General features: G+C 54.7%; 4 protein-coding genes across 4 annotated transcripts, besides 1 other annotated feature; 1 reads left to right on the top strand and 3 right to left on the bottom strand.

The window, feature by feature from the left end:
• PODANS_7_1400 (uncharacterized protein) lies at positions 1-2407 on the bottom strand (the record flags this gene model as incomplete). The annotated part of the gene is made up of 2 exons (XM_001905375.1): positions 1-1662; positions 1730-2407. Coding segments are annotated over 2 exons (2340 nt in total), but the record flags the coding sequence as incomplete, so codon positions are not given.
• Positions 2408-4430: 2023 nt separating this feature from the next.
• Positions 4431-7221, bottom strand: PODANS_7_1410 (uncharacterized protein; the record flags this gene model as incomplete). Its single annotated transcript, XM_001905374.1, has 2 exons — positions 4431-6962; positions 7036-7221. 2 exons carry the CDS (start codon positions 7219-7221, stop codon positions 4431-4433), a joined length of 2718 nt encoding a protein of 905 aa, XP_001905409.1.
• A 686-nt stretch (positions 7222-7907) lies between these two features.
• PODANS_7_1420 (uncharacterized protein) lies at positions 7908-11740 on the top strand (the record flags this gene model as incomplete). The annotated part of the gene is made up of 2 exons (XM_001905373.1): positions 7908-10847; positions 10901-11740. 2 exons carry the CDS (start codon positions 7908-7910, stop codon positions 11738-11740), a joined length of 3780 nt encoding a protein of 1259 aa, XP_001905408.1.
• Positions 11741-12062: 322 nt separating this feature from the next.
• PODANS_7_1430 (uncharacterized protein) lies at positions 12063-13788 on the bottom strand (the record flags this gene model as incomplete). Its single annotated transcript, XM_001905372.1, has 2 exons — positions 12063-13049; positions 13201-13788. The coding sequence occupies 2 exons, from the start codon at positions 13786-13788 to the stop codon at positions 12063-12065; spliced, it is 1575 nt and encodes a 524-aa protein (XP_001905407.1).
• A 531-nt stretch (positions 13789-14319) lies between these two features.
• Positions 14320-14364: part of a sequence feature (Similar to U2 spliceosomal RNA (RFAM RF00004) (Erpin+Blast+Yass: E=9.6e-07);~snRNA) that runs on past the window's edge.

The following is a 14364-nucleotide window of genomic DNA, read 5'->3' as shown; positions in this document are numbered from 1 at the left end:
CCGGTGTCGTTGCCGCTCGAGTTGCCTCTCCCTCTCCCTCTCCCTCTCCCTCTCCCTCTCCCTCTCCCTCTCCCTCTCCCTCTCCCTCTCCCTCTCCCTCTCCCTCTCCCTGTCGCGGGAACTACCCCTGCGAGGCCGGTCCCTCTCTGTTTCACGTTCCCGTTCCCGCTCCCGCTCCCGCTCCCGTTCACGCTGCTCGCGAGCTCGACTGTCCCGATCACCGGACCGGTCATCCCTGGCTCTGCCATCTCGGTCTTGGTTGTCCCGCTCAGAACGGCGTCGACCCTTTTCGCGGTGGGAGCGGTCCGTGTAATAGCCGGGAGAGATGTCCCTCGGTCCATCGTTGAACCGGACGTGGTTCTGTTTCAAGATCGGCTTCGGCTCAACAGTGGCCGAGGGTGAGACCCTACTGCCTTCGCCGTAGCCGCTATCAGGAGGCGAGATAATGATGGGGTGGGCTCTTGCACCCTTGTCGTCGGGGCGGTATTTATCGGGGGTGTAGCCTCTGGGTATGTATTTGGTGCGTGCCGCCTCCTGGCGGTAGTCACGTTGATCGTCGGAGGAATCGCCATCATCCCAGTGTGCCGGTTGGGGTGGGTTGTTGTTGCTCCGAATTCTTGCACCTCCGCCTCCACGCATCCTTCGTCCCTCGGGGTATCCTCGAGGGCGTGCTCGGTTGGGGGGTTCATAGATCTCGCTTGGAGCATTGGATGGGCCTCTTGCGTTTCGGACTTCGGCAGTCTGTCTGGCATACTCGGCGATTTGCTCGGGGGACAGCTTGCCAAGGACTGCAACAAAGGTCGGTCTGGCCTCGTAACGCACACCAGCTCTCTCGAGAACGACAGGCGATACAAGGCTGCGCTTGATTCTGGTCCAGGTCGCGTCCAGTGGGATCTGTTTGCCTCGACCATCGGGGGCTAGGTTACTGTGCTGCCGAGCTTGTTGCTGCTGATGTTGGTGATAAGAAAGATCATTCCCGGCATGAGGGGCCGAGAGCGACACTTGGCTGGTGTAGGGAGGCGGTGGCGTCACGGTCGATGAACTTGGGGACAAGGTTCTGGTGTAAGGGGGCGGGAACTGAGAGGATGGCGAAGCGTATCGAGAAGGCCTCGAGTACTGGCCATCGTAAGAGATGGCATCTGCTCCAGGGATCTGCAGCGGCTGAACCCCAGGAGGCAAATACCGATTTCCTGGCGATGTTCCAGGAGACAGGTTGTAGTTGGGTGGTGGGCCGCGTGAGCCCAGGCGTCCAGGCATCTTGTTAGCTTCGTACAAGTCAAGGGTGAGAATATCTCGCGTTGATATCAAGGCTGTTTGAGAAACAGGGCTGGACTCGGAGTCGGAGGATTCAGATGATGTGCAGTAGTCATAGCTGAGATGTGATGAATGGTTAGAGATGGCAGGAGGTTGTAAATGTCGATGAACTTGAAGGGGTTTCTCTGTGTCGGAGGTCGGGATCCGTCGTCGTCCCTCGTTACTAATGGGGGCATCACCATGATTGGGTCTTGGGTCCGGGTTGGGCACTGGGTAGGATGAGGAAGCACCCTGCTCTCCCATTGGCGGTTGGGTGCCCCATTCGAGCAGTCCGCGAACAGAAGGGGGTGTTCCGTCCTGAGGGGCTTTGTGTGATTCGAGCTCGCGTATGTATGCCCGAAGGACTTCCTGTTGACTGTGTGAGTCCAGGCTTCAAAAACTTGGGTTATGACTTGACGTGCAAGCCCAAACATACCTTGTTGTTGCGGAGGACGTCTGACGAGAACCCCTCGTTTTCGAGCTCGGTCTTGAACTCTTGCCACAGCTCTTCTTGGTGCTCTCCCACTGGTGAACCTCGTCTTTTTTGAAACAAGCGGTTGGCAACGATATCCACCTTGTTCTTGATGTCTTCCATCTGCGAGTTGTTGTCTAATTTCAGCAGCGAATGATGCACCTTTGATGGGTTGTGTAGCTGCACCATGTCCAGAAAGTTGACAAGTTTGGCCTTTTGGGAGACCACGCGCTCCCTGACCAGGTCAATCTTGAGTGCCTTTTCGGTTGGGTCTTCATCAGGGGTCCTGGAGGAATCCCGGCTCTCGGCTCCCATGCCATTCGAGACAGCGCTGGCACCACCATATTTTTCGATAATCGTGTTCACCTGCTTGATGGTGTAGTCGCTCTCCTGGACGAGCCTGGTCAGCTCCTCATGATAGACGCCATTTGGACTGTCATGATTGGCCGATCCCGGTTGGTTGAGAAGGGAGTCGGCGTCCTGGACCTCGTCGCGTAGGTGCTTGAGGACCCTTTGGAGACTGCCAACAGCCTTGCTCAGTTTGCTGAAATCCGGGCCAGCAGTCCGAGAGCGGCGATACAACTGTTGTGCAAGGGCATCGACCGACTCGACGCGCAACACGCGGTCGTTCGCAACCGTCATCGAGGTAGGGTCGGGTTGGGAAGCCCAAAAAAAGAAATGCCAGCTTGGGGTCTACTGTTCTTGACAAGATCAACACCCCTCTGGAAGGGGGTCGTGGAGGCTTTTTGGTCCAGAAAAGACAGGTCTTTGTTTTTGGTCTCGGGGAATCTCGAAAAGCTTGGTGATGTGTCTTGAGTACGGATGGGAGGCGGGAATGGTGGGAGCTGGGGAGCTGGAGAGCTTTTAGGCACTCGATGTGTTTGACAGCAAGATGCTCAGGCTGGAATGGTGGAAGCAAGCACAGTCGAGATGATTGGGCTGCTGCAAGTGGAAGAGATGAGTAAAGAGAGACTGATCTGAGGAACCAATGGAGCGGGCTGTGTAACGGATAAGGAGATGGCCCGGAGGTGCTAAGCAGAGGCCATCATGACCTGGGGCGTCTGTTCCTTCGCTGGGTGCCCCACCCCGTTGTTTGCTGACGAATGAGGCGCGAGTGATCATCCAACGAGCATGTGGGAGGGGTGCTTTCTGGAACCAGATACATATATGTCATCGAATCGCGGCACTAGCGGCGGTACGCAGCAGAGAAATCAACACTACTGCTGCCCAAACGTTCTAATGTTAGCATGCCCGAGGGTGACCAAGCAATTCGGTTCTCGTTGAGGCTACCATCCTAACACGTAGGTCGGTATCAGAACGCGGCGCGGAGTATAGCATCACGAGCATATGGTTGCAAGTCGCATCTTTCGCCCGGGGCGATATCAAGCAGCAACTAGCCGTCTGCAAATACATGTTGTCCACCCAGTGAACACAGTCGGCCAAGGCTGGGTGCGTCAGAATCTTGTCACATCACCAGTAGGCGAGTGTAACTTTGTGGTGGTCTCGTTGAAAACACAGGTGTCAGAGCATGGCTTGCAGTTTTCAGTTTCCAGTTTCCAGCTTGGAAGGCTTGGAAGTTCCAGACGGCCTTGCGAATCTGCCGGCGAGATCAGAGGTGGTGTGGTGGGTGGGAGAGACACGAGACACGAGCTTTAAGGTGACGTCTCTTGACTGATAGGACAGGGCTGGCCAATAACGAGAGCTGGAAAGGGATAAAAGAGAAACTCGGCGATGACGTCCAACCGCTTTAGTGGGGTTGCAGGCTGCGCCACTGTGGCCAATATTCCATGTGGGAGCTGCCGAGCATGGGTGACCAGGGCCGCAAACATGCGACCGAGATGCAAGACATTGCAAACCTACCAAAAGTCAAGCTTTTAGCATGCCGTTTTTGAAACAAAGATCATCAAGATATTTACATCTCTATACATGCTGGGGGGTCCTGTTTGCTGTCTGCTTTTGCGTGGTGAAAAGCTGTCAAAGTCCCGTTGTCAAGATATCCGCCAAGGTACCTATGACACCCAAATGAAGACCGAGACACTGCCTGTTCTGGAAACGCCGAACCGTTGGAGCTTGGGCTGTGCTGGGGAATTGTAGAGGCAGGTCCAGTCACGATGGACAAGGACAGCAGGCCTAAAACCGAGATGACGCCGACTCCTCCCCGCATTCTACTGATCTCTCAGGAACGAACTAGAACCAAGACCAAGGCGGCTCTTTTGACTCTTTTTCCTCTGAAGCCAAGATTGACGCTCCTGGGCGAGCTGGTGGAACCACGTTAACGAACAACTCAAGCCTCGAGGCAAATCGGTCCCTCTCACCACCGGAGGACAGTTGCAGCAGAAAGGCAAGAGATACGTGGCATGCGGTGCTGTTTGAGCTGGGTGTTTTCGCATCTTCGGGGCAACATTTCTCTCTAGTCTCACACTGGCAGATGAGGTCCCCGATCGTACATCGTACCATGAGGCTAAGATCCCTCCCTCGGTGACGTTCTTGTATGTACCGCTTCGGTGTCAGTAGAGAGACCGGGCGAGGTCATCAGTTGTCACGCACCATGTACCGTAGAGATGCAAGGAAGAAAGGCCGTGTCGAGCTTGACTTGTTACACAACCATTAACATTTGGGTATCTGAACTTGTAGGACACAAGGTCCAAGACATTCTCACTTCTAATTACTTGGCTTCCTGCACAACGGTTTCGCGTGATCCCCTCACGCCCAACAACAGTTCCTCCGGTATCCGCTGCACCGAGTAAACGGCCCTCCTCCGGCTGATGGCCTGACCAATATCTCGGCTGCTGCGCTGGACAATTTCTCCGCCCGACCTGATCCTTTCCGTAGATATCCTGGCATCTGTCTTGAGCCCTACCGGCAGCTGCTCTGTGAACTGCACCGTTGTGGGCATTCCCTTGCCGGCGTCCAAAAGCGCCCGACGGGCCCTCTTTGCGTACCTGGTGGCCTCGGCCAGCATGCTCTGCAGATAGATAGCGTCGTGAATGCCTTGCAAGGCGGAGTCGATTTCGTGATTGAACCGCCCAAAGTAGTCAGCCGCATCTTCGTGGCTGGCCGAGTTGGCGAGCACACCGTCAAACGCCATCCAACCGCCCAGGCCGACCGCGTCTATGCATCTGGTCATAAGATCCGCGATGAGCTGCAGGCTTCCGTCTGGGGGCGCCTCGATCTCCTCCCGATAATCCGACGTCCAGCCATCTTTGATGAGTTCGGCCCGCAACACATTAAGTAGCCCGATGATCTGCTCGGGCTTGAACAGACGCCGAAGGCTCTGGACAGTGCTCACTGCTGGGCAAGCAGCCAACTTGCTAAATGCCACACCGAGTCCTCGGAAACGGTGCCCACTCAGATGCACCTCGGTGATCTGGAGTTCCTCTTCAGCCTTGTCGAGTTCCATCTTGATGGCGTCATTATCCTCATCAGCACTCTTTTCGGCGACGCCCTTCAGACGTTTCTGTTCCGGACTGGACGGGGTTTCATCCACGTCCAGGCTGTGGAGAAGCAACTTGACAGCGGAAACAAGCTCTGTGGGGCCAAGCTGAGTTCCTGACAAGTACTCAAGGAGTAACGCCATCGTGGGGTCGACTTGAGCAAGAAGGGGGGGCAGCTCCGCTCCAATAATATCGTCGACATTGTCCAACTCGCACGTCTCATCCTTGAAGGCTGATTTGACATTGGAGGTGGACAAGTGGCCAGCATCTACCAGATAGTTAAGAACACTGCTCGCCGCAAGTGGGCAAGACAACCTAGGTTCCTCCGAGTCGGCAGCCGGCTGATTCCACGCAAACACTTTGCTGATGGCGTAAAATATCCAGCGCCTGTCGACATGCGCATATTCGGCTCTGGAAGAGGGCCAGATCCATTCTGGTAGATGAGGACTGGCGACGATGCCATTTGTAGCAGCAGAGCCAGCTTCCTGAGCTTCGATCGGCTTGGTTTGAACTTTGAAAATACTGGCGAGGAACTCTTCCCAGGCACGCAAATCTTCGGCGGCAAGAAGCTCCTCCGCGTTGGCCACGCCATTTCTCCATTCAGCAGACATGGTTTCAGATAGCACGCCGGGCAGGGCTTGTTCGAGAACTGCTGAAGAATGGTGCTCCGCACGAGCTCGTTTTGTATCGGATTGTTCACGAGGTAATCCGCGGCGAATCGCATCCGTCAATAGCCCCTCTGCACGACGCTTCGTGTTGCGGTTCTTGGGCGCCTCAACCTGTACGGCAATGAGGCTTGATCCGTGCAAGCCAACCGCAATTTCCCGGGCGCCAAAGTAGGAAATGAGTTGACAATCACCTTCGGAGTTGGCAGGGGTGGCAGCTTGGAGAGAGCGAAAGATGGGGTTGTAGATGGAAAAGGACTCGGGCGTAGCGGCGAGGACAGACGTCTTGGAGATTCGAAGAAACGAGCTCATGCCGGGGATCTGTAGCTTAGTCTCAAGGTGCGGACTGCCGGAGCTGAAGGTGTAACTGGAGAGTAGCCCGTTGGCCAAGGTCTGCAGTGTGCCGGATCTCGCATCGAGCTGATATTCGGTCGAAGCCGGGAAACTTGGGAGCCGAGTGACAAAGATCGACTGCGCCTGTCTCCCCGACGGAAGAGCAAGAACGTGCAGATTTTGCTGGGCGACGTTCTCGGGCGTTTTGGACGACGTGATGATGAGGAGGATATCCGGATTGAACCCATCGCGGCTCACATTTTCCTTGAAAACGCCAAACAGCTCGTTCTTACCACCAAACAGGCCATCGACAACATCAGCCGCGGTGGTGGCCTGGACAAAGTCAACCTGAAGATGCGATCCCGAACCAGAAGCAAGCCCTTGAACAAGCACGGTAGGCGCAGTTGACCACTTCTCGTCAAGCGTTTCCCCATCAAGGCCAATGATGGTGCCGTCGGAAGCCACGGCAATTATTTCGTGGTTTGGGAGCTCATCGCCCGGTACCGAGTGTGGAGAAGTATGAGCTGCGCCGGCGCAAAGATGGACGATGGGTGTCTTGGTTCGAGGCGTATGCGACAAGCTTGACACTGCTGTGGCCTGGGACGTAGAAATTTCCTCCTTGAACAGTGTGATCTGCTTCTCCTTGGACGTGGTAGCTGAAACATATGTGTATCGAGAAGCGCTCTTCCCGGAAGACGGTCTCCATCTGAGCGAGTAGGGGGGGCATGTGAAGACTGATTCTGTCGAGACATCGTGAGATATGACCTGCTGGGAGGAGAGAACCTGGACTTGAAGTCAGCATACATGTAGTCTAGAGGTGTTGGCAAAGGTGTCTGACATCGTAGATAGTGACAGCGACGCCGTCAATGGCCACGGCAAGCTCTGACCGTTTCTTGCGCTTCAGTCCTTGCTTCTGTCCAAAAACCTCGCCTGCAACATGGCGACCGGTGCCCTGGGAGTCGGCGAAGGGGGCGGCAAGGGTGGTCAACACATAGGGAGTGTGTATCTGTAGTTTGGACACCATTCTGGAGAGAGGGGTTGGCTGCGTCGCCTCGAGTTGGTCGCAGAGAGTCGCTTAATTCGAAGCCATCACCAGTCAAATGCGAAGCTCTGCCAAACAGAAAAAAAGGCAATGCTCCACTGTGAAAGAAAGGTGGGTCCAGAAACTTTTTTAGCGGGGCTCCCGAATTCCCGGTAAATACTTGATCCAGCTCCGGACTGGATTCCTGTCCCGCCCAGCAAAAACAGACCCACTTATGATGTAAGTGGACCCTTCAGCTCTGGCCTAGCCAGGCCCGTGCTAGCGCCAAACGCGCTGGAGAGAGACGCCAGAACGCGTTCTCCAGGCACTGGTTATAGTGGAAGTTGAGTTGGACGCGACTTCGGGTCTCAACTCTCAAGCAGGATCTCGTCTTGGTAACTTTCTCCCAGCATCAATTTTACTGCTTTTACCTATCGCCGATTCCACCTCGACTTCCTGCTCTCTCCCGTCCCGTCTTGGTTGAAAATCATCAATTACTTACCTCTCGAAGAGTATTCACATGCATCATTTTCTTGTCTTCACAGCATGATACCCCCAGACGACTCTTCTCTGCTGTCTCTCTTCCCTTTGCTCTGAGCGACGACGCTGTGGTATTTTGCCCTCCCGTTCGAAGCTTGAAAATTGCCTATGGGCCTTGACTGACCGTGAAAAATTCAAGGGTTCATACCATGGCCGAGACTGCATCTCCAGTAGTCATGGTTGCAACTCCGGCTCACCGACCCCTACACCCTTTCTTCACACCAAACCGAATGACCCCGCATGCCCTTGAAAGTGAGGCTGCCGAATCCTCCCCTATATCGACTCCGATCACCGCGAAGGACAGCAGTAAAACAGAAGATGATACGGCGGTGAATCAAGCCCTCGAAAGTGGCGGCAAAAAGAGACGCAATGTGAACAGCAGTGACGCACTGGAAGCCGAGGAGCCGCAAAAACAAAAGGCAAACAAACGGGCGAGGGTCTCTGGGGCTAGTATCATTGCCAGTCTCTTCACCAAAGTCAAGCAAAGCGAACCATGTCCAACAGATACGCCAGAGCTTGTGGGTGAGCATGAGGGTTCGTCTGCAACGCAACCAAGCAGTAACGACACCTCCAGCACTGCCGCTTCAACGGAACCCTCAGCGCCAGGACCAACTGCACCGAAGCCCAAAAAACTCTTGCTTTTTGATCCCAAGACTGGAACAATCGGCCCTCCCCCAGTACCCAAGGCGACACCAACTGTGCAGGGAACTGTTGCGGCGGGTGAAAAACAGGCCCCCAAGAAACGTGGCAGGAAGCCAAAGGCAATGGTAGTGTGCATCAAATATGGAACAGACATGGAAACTCGGACTCGAATCGGCACGTGCATCAATTCTATACTGTCAGCCACACCTGCACAGCCGGCAGTTGAATCTGAACCCCCGCAGGCATCTGGCACGGAGAAGACATACCCCACGGCTCCAAAGACAGCAGCTCCAACATCATCCAAATCGACACATCCATTCTTTTTCGGCAAGGCCAAAAAGCAGGAGGCGGTACCCGAAGATGTCAAGCCCAGTGAACCGACCTCGCCCCGGCCTACCAAGACCAAGTCAAAAATATTCGGCTCAACGCCTTTCTCCCCTAAGAAGCCACGGACCGCGCAGGTGCACAAAGCCCCTCTACCTCAGTTCGGCGTCAAGAACCTGGGCCTCAAATTCCCGGGGGCCAAGCAGCCAGCATGGCCGTGGCAGGGAATGGTGCATATTCGAGGCGACGAGGACGAGCCAGAGGCGATCGGAAGACCAGAGACCCAGGTGGCAGAGGACAATTTGTGTTTATTGGCAGCTCGGAAGTCAAAGGGCCTTTCTGTCAAGGTGCCCCTTGCTGAGTCAGTGTTGGCCCTCACAGCCATGACCTTGAACATAGAATCCCTTGTCAAAGACATTCGCAATATCAATACGGATGTAGTCGTCCCTCCTCCTCCGGAGCTGCGGCTTCCTCAGAAACATTTTGAGAGTGGAAGGAAGCTTCAGGCACGTATCCTTCCGGAGCTCAAAACTTTCCAGACATCTGCACCAAGCAAGAAGGGGACTCAGCGTACACTCTTTACTGAAGACACGGGCGGAAAAGCTCAGCCACCAGCTCAGCTCTCCCTTCTTTTTGCGTCAATCTCTTCCTCTCTTTCTGCATTCGACCAGTCCCAGTGTGAGACGGCCAATTGGGTCCAAAAGTACGCCCCCACATGCGCTGCCGAGGTTCTCCAGCCTGGCCAAGAGGCTTTTCTCCTGAAGGAATGGCTGCAAGCACTGGTGGTTCAGTCGGTTGACACAGGGTCAAAAGATGACAAAGTCAGTCCACGGTCCAAGGCGAAGCATGGGAAGAAGAAGCGACGCAGAAGGCTCGACGGGTTCATCGTCTCTAGTGACAACGAGGACTATGGGCTGGATGACTTCTCTGGCGACGAAGCAGACTGGACCGCCAGTGGCGCCAGGGGCATCTTGAGAAAGACGGTCATCCGGTCTCTGAGTTTGGGCAAGGGCGAAAAGATGGCCAATACACTTATCATCAGCGGTCCCCCGGGCTGTGGCAAAACAACCATGGTTCATGCAGTTGCAAATGAGCTGAACTTTGAAATCTTTGAGATCAATTCCAGCACGAGACGAGCTGGAAAGGACGTGCTCGCCAAGATTGGTGACATGACCAGAAATCATCATGTCCGGCAGCATGAGTCGAGTACCCCGGGAGACAACAATGACGCCAAGGGTGAGGACGAAACTGCAGCCGATATAAAGTCGGGCAAGCAGTCTACCATGGCTTCATTCTTCAAACCAAATCCGGTGGTGGCTGCAAAACCAAAATCATCGACAGTCGCGTCAGGCGAGACAGCAGCACCAACAGATGTCAAGAAGGGTTCTTCTAGAAGCCAAAGGCAGTCCTTGATTCTGCTGGAGGAGGTTGATGTTCTTTATGATGAGGACAAGCAGTTTTGGTCAACAGTGGTTGATCTTATCACACAATCCCGACGCCCCTTCATCATTACGTGCAATGATGAGACTCTGGTTCCTTTACACACCTTGAGGATGCATGGCATCTTCCGGCTCAGCCCACCCCCAAGAGATCTTGCCATTGACCGTCTCATTCTTATTGCAGCAAATGAGGGTCATGCGCTTGCCCGCCAGGCTGTCGAGACACTCTACGACTCACGAGATTGCGACATCCGTGCGGCCACAATGGACCTCCAATACTGGTGTCAGATGGGAGTTGGTGACCGCAGAGGAGGGTTTGACTGGTTTTATCCTCGCTGGCCAAAAGGGGTGGACCTTGACGAGAACCAGGAGGTAGTTCGGGTCGTCAGTGAGGGCACCTACCAGCCAGGCATGAACCTGTTGGCGAGGGACAACATTGTCAGTGACAAGACAACACCCCTGCAGGCAGAGGAGGAACTTGTTGAGCAAGCTTGGGAGAGCTGGGGCGTTGATCTCGGGAACTGGGAGGACACGCTTCGTCTTGGTACCTGGGCGGAAAAGATCAATCCCGTCAGCGCAACCCCCGCTGGGCGGCTTGGTGCTCTTGAGGCCTTTGGTGAGATGACAGAGGCCTTGAGCGTGGCTGACATCTGCTCACTGGGGTCATTCGCCACGCACAAAGAGGTAAGCGGCACCAATTATTGCAGTCTTCCCTTTTTGGCTAACCGCTTGTACAGGAGACAATGGATGCCACACTGCCCGGGCTCTCCGAAAAGGCCCAGGGCGACTTTGTCCAGGGGCTTTCTCATCTTGATTCGCCCTGTACCACTCACTATGACTCCCTCGTAACTTCCTTGCCATTGACGATCAAGTCTCTTGGCAAGGCCTCTCTCAAAAAAAGGATAGAGGCGCTACAGGATCAGTCGGCCGACGAGTTTTGCCCTCTAACCGAATCACAAGCGGTTCAGTGTCTTCAAACGAGCTTCACGTCTCCCACACCAGGATCGATGGCTATCACGCGCATGGACTTTGCGTTTGCCTTTGACAATATCGCAACCCCAGAGTCGTCCTCCGCCATCCCGGCATCCTATCTCGACCCATCTGTGTTTGACAGAACGCTGAAACTCATCGTCCTCGACGTGGCCCCATATGTCCGTGGCATTGTGGCCTATGAGCAATCCCTCCAGAAGCAGAGACTGAAGATGAGCAGTCTTCTTAGCGAAGGCGGGAAAGGAACTCAAGGCACGAAGCGGATGCGGACGACAAGAGCTGCTTTGTCTGCAATGGAGGGTGGATCGAGGAGCAACAAACGGGGTGAGAGGTGGTTTAAAGCCGAGTTGAACCCTTATTTGGTAGCCAGGACAGGCGGGAAGGGGTGGAACCCCGGGCTGGATCTTGACGAGCTTCCAATTCCGCCAAGTCCGCTGAAGAGGAGTCCGATGAAGAGCTCTGCCGGGGAAGGGACGTCTCCCGAAGCATCTCCAGTCAAGCCGAAGAAGGCCGTGGGGAAACGGGGTAGAAAGCCCAAAGTCCAGAAAATTGTTGTAGATGAGGAGGACACGGCAGGTGAAGTATGAGCAGCTCCAAGAGTGTTCTAGAACATGCTCATGCAGTTCTCAGCAACACGTTACATTATTTTTGAAACACGGATTTAAGGGGATTAGGTATATGCGGACGCTTCTGATTGTAGCCGACATGGATGGGACACATCTAGGTAGCAAGCATTCGCATCTTATATGGCACAGACAAACATCATATCGCAAAAGGATCAACAGAGGAGGGGGGGGCATAAGCAAGTAGATGGCGTAAAATGGACACGAAAGGCAAATGATCAATGACTACCCGGTTAGCTAGATATTAGACTATTGAGACGTGAGAAGCAGGCAGCAATCAGAAACATCACCGATAATCCCAGTCAAATGCCCTGTTCCTCCCAGCCCCCAGGTCAACAGACGCCCTTCTGCTTCTTGCTGATGGCGCATCCCGGTACACATACACAACCTCTTCTCTCGGAGCCCTCGGGGCTACAACCTTTTCATCATAGTATGGCCTCCTCTGCAACTCCCTACCCCTCATGCTTTCTGGCCTGGCAAGCAAGGGCGGTCCAGCTCGGGGCTCTTCAATCAGGTATCTCGGTCTGCTCAACTCCCTCCCAGAAACATAACTTCGCGGAGGTGGCGGGGGGTAGTGACTATCTCTATTCCGGCTGGCCGCTGGACCGATGGCCGGTGTCATGTAATATTCTTCGTTCGCAACAGAGGAGGAGCGACGGGGAGGAAGGGATCGGTCCCGAGAGGGCGCAACGTCAGAGTAGAATTGGTCTCTCCCGCTTTGGCTCTTACTCCGCAGGACCGAGGAAGCGACGGCGTATTCGGAGAGACCTCTGGTATACTCTCTGTCGTCGTCGTTGTAGTAACCCCTCGGATCGATTCTTCCCCAGGGGGCGGCACCTTTCAGGCTTCCTCTTCTACTTCCGGGGTTGCTGTACACCTCCCCCTCCTCCTGTTCTTCATACACTTCCCTCCTGTGGGATACCGGAGGTGGCCCTTTATAGGCATACCCACCCCTTCTCGCCTCCCTGCCGTCGTGCGCCGATGGTGGGGGACTGTAATTCTTAACTTCCCTCTCGTTTACCTTGCCCCTCTTGGCGGCCTTTGCGACCTGCAATTTCTCCCTGGCCCTTCTCTCGTATTTGGACAGCTCCCAGTCTTCCTTGTCGCCGTAGACGTAACCTTTAGGCCAGTATTTGTGTGCGAGGAAGGAGGCGGCGGCTATGGAGCCTAGGAAGACGTAGGGGATCTTGTGGCCTCCTTCTTCGTGGTTGTCGGAGGAGTGGCTGTGTTTGGACTTGGAAGAAGAAGAGGAGGAGAGTGAGGATTTGGTTGACTTGGAACGGGAGCGCGAGGAGTGTGAGGAAGGGTAGGGTGGGTAGGAATCTGGGTCCGGGAGGGCTAGGGGCGGTGATGGCGGAGGTGATGGAGAAGGGATGGCAGGTGGGGGTGTCGGGGGAGGTGTGTAATAGACTGGCATCGTTGACCTTGCGAGTTATCAAGAGGCGAGACTCGGGGAGTCGTCGGAGGGCGTGTCGGAGGGTGTGTCGGCGTGGTGATTGATGTCGGTAAAGAACCGATGCACATAGCCAAAGAGAAGACAAAGACGAGAAAGAACAAAATCTAAAAGACGAAAAGAAAAAAAGAGAAAACAGCAGGAGCAGAGGTTTAGGTTTGTCTGTCTGCACCCTTCCAACCAAGGCCGCCCGGTTTGGCGGGCGAGCAGAGCAGGTCAAACCAGGCTGCGGTGAATGAGGCTTGAGTGTTGCTGAGAGCTGAGGTGTAGCAGGGTGAGAGGTGTTGGATGGCCCTCCGCGCCGCTCGCCTTCTACACCGACATGAAACTCAGTGCTGGAAGATGGTCGGACAAATGGGCAACTGCTCCAAATAGAACCGGCCAGGCTGCCCAACGAAGAATTTTGTGGCGATATTCTATCGTTTCTCGGGAGTGGGCTTGAGCGAACACTTATACGACACTGTTTTGAGGCTCCCGTCACACAACGGATGGACGGATGAGACCTCTCTCTATCGAGCAAGAGCCAAGACGTAATGCACGCAGGCTTGCAAGAAGGCATCTCGGGCGACGCCCACACGGCATCGTGCTGATCCGGGCGTGCCCGGCACCGAGACCACCACCACGAGAGGTGCTTTGCCGATCATGGCTTGTTTGGTGGGGTTTTGGCGATGACAAGACCAGACAAGCTTTCTGAATGGAACAACTGGCTGGTTGGTGACGATGAGTGTGCTGCAGGTGTAACCCGACCCAAGAGAGCACAAGTGCACATGAAACGTGTTTTGGATCGCCCTTCTTCGATTTGTTCTTTTTGTTGTTCCACGGGTCTTGGCCAGGCGTGTGTTCAGGCCGTGGCACTGCCGGCCTGGTGGTGGCCATCCAGAAGCACTGCTGGTAGGTAGGTGTAGGTACTCTCTTCCTCGCAGCTCGAGCAGGACCCGAGAGTGCAATGAAAAGAAAAAGGGTTCGCATCACCTGGAGGCAGTGTAAGACCAGGGACACTGTGGCCAACCGTCATGGGCATGCCCAGAGGACAGTTAGCCGAGATAAAAAAAAATATTATGATAATCAAGATTCTGCTCCGTTGGAGCAGTTTCAGATATTAAACTGAAAATAACAGATACTACACTTGATCTAA

This window comes from Podospora anserina, chromosome 7 (assembly GCF_000226545.1).
Source record: "Podospora anserina S mat+ genomic DNA chromosome 7, supercontig 3".
Classification (NCBI taxonomy): Eukaryota; Fungi; Ascomycota; class Sordariomycetes; order Sordariales; family Podosporaceae; genus Podospora; species Podospora anserina.
The sequence above is the reverse complement of the archived record's forward strand: the minus strand, read 5'-3'. Positions and strand labels throughout refer to the sequence as shown.